General features: G+C 38.7%; 1 protein-coding gene across 1 annotated transcript in view; it reads left to right on the top strand.

Annotated features, from left to right (window-relative positions):
• Positions 1 to 4,390, top strand: part of hoxc1a (homeobox C1a) — a gene marked incomplete at its 5' end in the record, with an annotated part of 8,134 nt that extends 3,744 nt beyond the window's left edge. The window contains 1 exon segment of the mRNA XM_032521118.1: positions 131 to 4,390. Within this exon segment, the coding sequence (XP_032377009.1) occupies positions 131 to 489 (359 nt within the window).
• Positions 4,391 to 7,213: the final 2,823 nt, after the last annotated feature.

The following is a 7,213-nucleotide window of genomic DNA, read 5'->3' as shown; positions in this document are numbered from 1 at the left end:
TTATGTTCCAACTCTGGAATCATTTCTCATCTTATTTCCTGGATAAGGGCACGTTTAGTGTTTTGAACAATTTTTTTGGGCTAACCTAATTGATCTCGCTGACGACTGTTTTCGTGTCCTCTGTTCCCAGCCAGGATGCACATGACCTGTGGGTTCAGTATTGTCGACTCGGGCCCCGGTGCTGTAGAGGCTGGGAGCAGCAGCATCTACACGGGCCATCCCACGGTGAACGGGGCCTCAAGGACCAGCTTCAACACTAAGCAGCTGACCGAGCTGGAGAAGGAGTTCCACTTCAACAAGTACCTGACGCGGGCCAGGCGGGTGGAGGTGGCCAGCGCCCTGCGGCTCAGCGAGACGCAGGTGAAAGTTTGGTTTCAGAACAGACGCATGAAGCAGAAGAAATTACAAAGAGACGGGCTGCTCTGCGACCCGATGCCCGCGGCACTGCTCTCACACGCCGACACTTTGGACACCTGCCCCTCTCCTTGACCGACCTCGCCAAAACACCTGCCCCTGAACTCCTGAACCGCACGAGCTGCATCACGCGTTACACATGCAAGGGCGCCTGCCTGCAGATGTTTTGATGCCCGTTTGCATCGCTTTCAATTAGGCATCACCTTTATTTGCTTACCACGATGGATGCTTGTCGCAAGAAGCGCAATGCCAAGTTTCTTCATGCAAGAACGTGTCAAAACAATTTGTCATCCTCTCCGGGCTTCAGACTGGCGCTCTGATTTGAATATTAAAATCCAAGTCACTGCATCGCGCTCCTTATCTACACAATGTAAACAAGGAAACAAAATTAAATTAATTGTCCATAGAAACTGTGGCAGACTATTTGTTTTTTTATTTTGTGCAATTTATCCAGGAACTGACTTTACTTACATATGTATTCAACAGGACACGTGCCTCCTAGTTTTGTTTAAAATAGTTATTTATTTATTAAAAGTCTTAAAATTGAAATTGTTTATTCTAGTGACAGAAAGAAAATACATAATTAGTGGCCTAAATTTGACTAATTATTCCAACAGATTAAAATATTGCTTTCTCAACCAATTCAAGATTTCAGCAGATTTCTTTTATATTTCTTAAAAAAGCTGTTTGTCTCTGACACATTTGAGGAAAGATGTACCTGTCAAATCACATCTTTAACATGTTAGGAGATAATTAACCTGCCAGGCTAATGTAGCAGAAGTTTAATGCTGTAATGTTGTGTATTTTGTCCGGTTTTAAGGTGTTCATCCACGGATTAAAATGCCATAATTGACTGATAGATTTATTGACTGCTCGCATTACGAGTATTGATCCGTGGTGATCCATCTATTTGAGGCACAAATCTAGGAGCATTTGCGTGCGTCTGTAACTGCATGTTAATGGAATGTGGAAACATCACGATCGGGAGTTGTTGCGTCTTTTATTACCTCTATATACGCATTAGAAAATGTCAATTTAGCTTGAACACTCATGCGGGAGAGCAGACAATAAAACGCTGTCTTCGCTGTTTTGCAGATCAACCAATAAATTGTTTGGCCCCAGCAGCTCGAGCTGCTAAATATTCCTTCTAGATTCACATCTCATCTCATATCAAGTAAATGATTGTAAACTCGGCCCTTCATGACAATGCGTTTCTGTCATGTTAATGTTTATTCTAATATCAAGATATGAGACCAATGGCCACATTCATTCTATGTAAGGGCTTGTTTTTGTTTAGCTTTAATTAGCGGTTATTGCACTGAAGGTTAGTAGATGGAAAGCGGATGTTAATGACAACAAAGGAATTAAACTAAAGTAGGTGCGTTTTACACCTTTAACAGGTGTCCTCATTGGAAGTTGGCTTTTAAATGAAATACCCCACTAATACAATGAGTATTAGACAGTTGCACCCGCAGGAGTGGCCATGAAGTAAATGTATGCAGTTACACCGGAGTTCACCTCTAACCTCGGGGCAGCGATGACCCGGTCAGCAGCTCCGAGAAAGATGCACCATTCATTTGGGTGACCTCGAAGTCTGATCTCTCTCTCTCTCTCTCTCTCTCTCTCTCTCTCTCTCTCTCTCTCTCTCAGAGAGAAAGAAAGAAAGACAGCTGAGTGAGAGCTTTCTTTCTTTCTTTTTTCTTTCTTTCATTTTATCTTTTCCCCCAGCATCTCAGAACGCTTTGTTCAGGTCTCCATGTCCACCCAATAATATTTCATCCAGCTAAATAGAGGGGCGACTAGGCCATATAATAATTGTTCATATTATAATTCCATACTAGGCCACATAAAGCTCTCCCCACCCCCCCACACACACATACCTAGAGCTAAGCTAATTTTTGCCCTATCTCTTATTTTAATAAGCCAAAAAATATGCTCCTGGCTCCACTTTATAAACTGGATGAAAGAGTCTTTTCACCCAATGTGTTTTTGGATATAAACTACATACCTATTTTTAATAGCAAAGTTGAAAAATTAAAGTTACTTGAGCATGCTGAACACTTAATACGATTCCATGCCAGTATAAACAAAATTTAGAACAATTATTTATAACATGCAGGCTGCTTATATTTCATAAGTATCTGCTTGAATAATTTTTGAAGAATTTACACATTAATCCCCTCCAAACAACATCTTGTTTCATAAGGTTCATCTCATTAATATTAACTGAAAGCTAGAAAGGAATGAAAATTCAAACTTCAAGGTCTGCAGAGGAGCTTTTGACAGTGCAAACAATTGAAAGTTTTATTTGTAATTGCTACAAATGATTTTACATGGAAGTTAGACTAAAAATGTGTTGAGCCCAATTTTTTTGAAATTTGCATTTAAACAAAATACACACCATTAAGGTTGCCTTCTCTAAACAAAATAGCACAAAGTGGAATGTTTAACAAAACCTTCAAATGTGTCCATCTTTTTTTAATGCAAATGAGTGTGCACTTGTGAAGGTTATGAGGACGAGGAGGAGGTCAATAATGTTGAAACAATTTGATGATAAAACTTGTGAATGAAAAATTGGTCCCCCATGTCCACTGCTCCTACTGAGCAGTGTGTTAGGTTGACCTTATTAGAAACTCTTCTATCATCTTGTGCAAATGTGTTCCCTTTCCACAAGGCTTCAAGTTACAGGTTGTAATGTGCACAGAGGATGCTTGCAGCAGGTATAAACTCCGACTCTGTTTTAAATCCAAACTTACTTCATCCCAGTTTCTACTGTATGATAGACTCACTAAGAATTGTGCACTGATTTAAAATAGTAGAGAAAATGTGTGGAGGAAAAAAACTCAATGTGAGTTATAGGGATGAGGTGAAGGTGAAAAGAAGAGTTGATTTGTTTTGGGTGAACTATCACTTTAATTTCATTCCGTGGCAGCTTCAGCATTTGCCTCTCAATTGATGAAAGGCGAACCACATTGTTTGTTCAGACCTGACATTTAGTTCGAAAGCATTTGAGTGTGACTCTACTCTGATGAATTTGTGCTCTTCTGTAATTCCTTCCTGGAGATATACGATTGGTTCACGAGACTGACAGCTGTGCTTCGTTTCTACATGAGCAAACACATGGTAAATGGAAAGAAAATAAAACCAAAATAACTCAGCTGAAAATGTATTACTGCCACAGGTTGTAAAAGTGATGACATTAAACAAGTTGGACTTTCCTTCCCTTTATTTTTCTTTTCCCTTCCTGTGCAGCAATAATTTCTTCATTGAAATTCATTCCAAAATCTGCTTTACGTAACTAATTTATCCAAAATCAATAAGAAACATTTTCATAATGAAGTATAATAGATTCATTGTGCATTACTAATGTAAAAATACCTACATTATTTGTAAAAGTTTAGTAATTATTTTTTAATAAAACACTGTAATTGAGATATCAAACTTATACATAGTTCATCATGAATGAGGCTATTGACCATCTTCTGTATTGTCTTCTATTGTAAATTACAATGTAACTCAGATTTAGTTGTAATCCAACTTTTAGTAGTTACTCCTTATTCTGTCATGTTTTGTTAAAAACGAAATTCATCACTGAATCACATTAGTTGTTTATAATAATCAGTTTAAGGATACAGTGCACAGATTACATAAAGCAGAGAAAACTAAGGATTTTAAGTTTCTGTATGGGAGGGACCAAGTCATTTGAACTGTTCTGAGCTGGAAGGAAAGCAAAGGCTCATGGGAAAATACACATGTTCTGACCGGTTTCTGTCCTGGTTAAAGTGTGTTTTAATAATGTTCTGTTAATATTTTGAGTGTGCATTTATGTTATCTGGGTTTTAGTTTTGTATGGCTGATTTAGTGTTCATGTTTATCTACATTTCCTGTTGCAACATGACCGAGACCTGGGTGGCGACTGATAAGGTCTGATATTGGCACACATACAGATTGTTACCTGGCACTCCATTTAAGTAATTAAAATATTATTTACAGATTAATTGGGAAGTGTAATTTATACATAACGTTCAACTTTGTCTTTTTGGAAAATTGACATTGAAAACATTGTTAATAAAATATTGTTTATTGTTACATAACTTTTAATTAACCAGGTATGATTGAAATCTCTTTTCTGAGAAAGACCTGTCCATGACGGGACACCAGTTACAATTTAAAAAGAAATATAGCAGAGTCAAAATGACACATAGAGGAAAGGAACAGGTCACATTGTTATAAACAAAAAAATCATTTTTCTAAATAAATTGCATCTGTGGTAATGATGAAGTAGCCTATTGTTATGTTTTATGTTTTTCAACATGCTTATTTTAGACAACAGTTTCCAAAAAAAAATAGTTTTTGTTTATTAATGACTTTTAGTAATGAACAATGTATAGTTGATTTGTCTACAGTATCAACTTAGCGCTTTGTGTTAATACAACTTGACCTGTTAAGTGTCACCTTGTGTAAAAACTTAGAAGGTTTTAGGCAACGGGTTTCTACGCAAAATTCTAGTAAAGTCAACTAATTTGGGAAAACAGTGTAGCTGATGTAAGCAGCTGTTACAGCTCTACTGAGGGGCACTGCGTGTCTTGAGCAATGAGAGAACATACACTCTACGGCTTACAGCATATCTCACACTACGTTTTAAATTAACACATATAAGTGGGTTCCTTCTGAGCTCATTGTAATTAATGCTAAGTTGACCCAAAATTAACTTTATGCATAATATGCATGTAATATCCTCACCGGTGCTCTGGGGAATAAAATCAATTGATCAAGTTAAGCTCTTTCTAACTCTATGTGATGCACTTATAGATAGTTCCGTTGCTGTTGTTGTAATTACAGATCATTTGAATGCTCTCCTCCCTTTTTAGTTTTTCTGCTCGTCTGATTTTACTGTTTTTCTTTATTTGCAAAGACTTTCATGCACTATTAGTCTTTTTGATCAGGCTACTTCACATATTTGACTACCAAACAATTTGTGCATCAAGAAAGTTGAAATGAAGTGCACCTGTTTTTGTGTGTGAGTGTGTGTGCTTATACACATTTGGATGCCCTGTGTACAATTACACAAATATGTGTTTTGTTTCCGAGGTGCTACTAATAAAGCGCATAGATACAAAGCACCTATTTGAATAATTGTTCACTCACATGCACACACATGCAAGCATGTACACACACAGACACACATACACACACACACACACACACACACACACACACACACACACACATACATACACACACACACACACACACACACACACACACACACACAAATACATAAATAACACATTCTGACAGAGCTACAGTGAACAACATGCACACCAATCCAGTCCTTGCCTCTCCTCTTTTGCTCCACTCCAGGGAGCAGATGTTTGGGGACAGCTTACAGCCTCAGCGAATTTCTGTGTACAAAGCAAACAGCAGCACTCAGCACTTCTGGCTGCAAAGGGAAATTTGCTCTTGAAAGGGTGGGGGGGGGCAAGGGGAGGCCTTCGAGTCAATATTAGGTATCATGAGGATGGGAGGCAAGGGAGAAAAGAGTGAGAAGGGGTGCACACAGAGGTGAAACTGTGTCAGGGCTTGTCGCATTAAAAAAAATCTCTGTTTCCTGAGACATCTGGTGCTGTATGTCAGAGCCGTGTGGGGTAGCATTATCTACAATGCATACAGTATCTCCATGTGGCATCACGCAGCATCAGTAAAATCAACCAAGGTTGCCCTGCTACATATCTGATTGAGTCTCTGACCTCTCCCATGACGCTTTGTTTACTCACTAGTTTGGATTGCCCTTTCAAAAGTTGCAGACAAGCACAATGTGAAGGGAAGAAAGGGGGGAAACAATGGAATAAGCCTTTACAGAGTTTGCTGATACTGCATGTGAGACAGCAGCTAACACCAGCAATTCTAATGATGCTATTGATATAATCCACTGATTTAATGGCACTAGTCGTGTGGTGGCATGCTGCATGTGCTCTCTTCAGCTTGTGTTATGAGGAAAATTGCACCAGTTTAAAAAAAAAAAGAAAAACTGAAAATATCTTCTAGCTGACACAATTTTTTGTTGTTATTTTTATATGTCATTAAACTTAAGTGTATGATACAAAAATACTTAAATAAATGAATGGTTTTTCAAATAATTTTTTTATTTCCAAAATGTTTACAGTGCGGCTTTACCACATATCCTCATATGAATAGGCTCAAACATACAAATGCACTTTTATGTCCCAACATGTGTGTAAGTACACACATTTTGACCTCTCATCAGTGTATGATAATCCCAAAACAAACCATCATAAATGAGCCCTGCAATGCTTATTTGTCTGAACGAAAGCAACCACCTCCTCCTCTGCCCCTGGGGCAAGGTTGCCATAGTGACAGATTCATAGACATATGGAGAAAGAGGAGAAGGGGAGCTGAGTTAAAGGGGTGGAGCTGCGTGGGTGAGATGGAGGGGGACAGAGGAGAAGGGGATGGGTACCGGTTTGAGGACGTTGGCGTTCTGTCTTTCAGATGTGTCTTTGTGTTTCATCTGTCAATCAGCCATCCGTGTCAGTCTGTGCTCAGTGAGGGAACCGTTCATGAACTTTTCTCAATCAATTTTCTGTCAGGTGCCATTTTGGCTATTTTTCATCAGGGATGGGATTGATTCTTTTGCCGGCTTCACAGCACAAAAAACACACAATGTGCAGGGGAGCCACAGGCAAATAATTCAGTGGAAATGTGTATTATTAAATTGATCTGGAGGGCTGTGTTCACATTTTGCATTCTCTGGCCATTTTCTTGTTTACACTAATGA

Source organism: Etheostoma spectabile, chromosome 7 (genome assembly GCF_008692095.1).
Source record: "Etheostoma spectabile isolate EspeVRDwgs_2016 chromosome 7, UIUC_Espe_1.0, whole genome shotgun sequence".
Lineage (NCBI taxonomy): Eukaryota > Metazoa > Chordata > Actinopteri > Perciformes > Percidae > Etheostoma > Etheostoma spectabile.
Note: the sequence above shows the minus strand (reverse complement) of the source record. Positions and strands in the feature narration are given on the sequence as shown.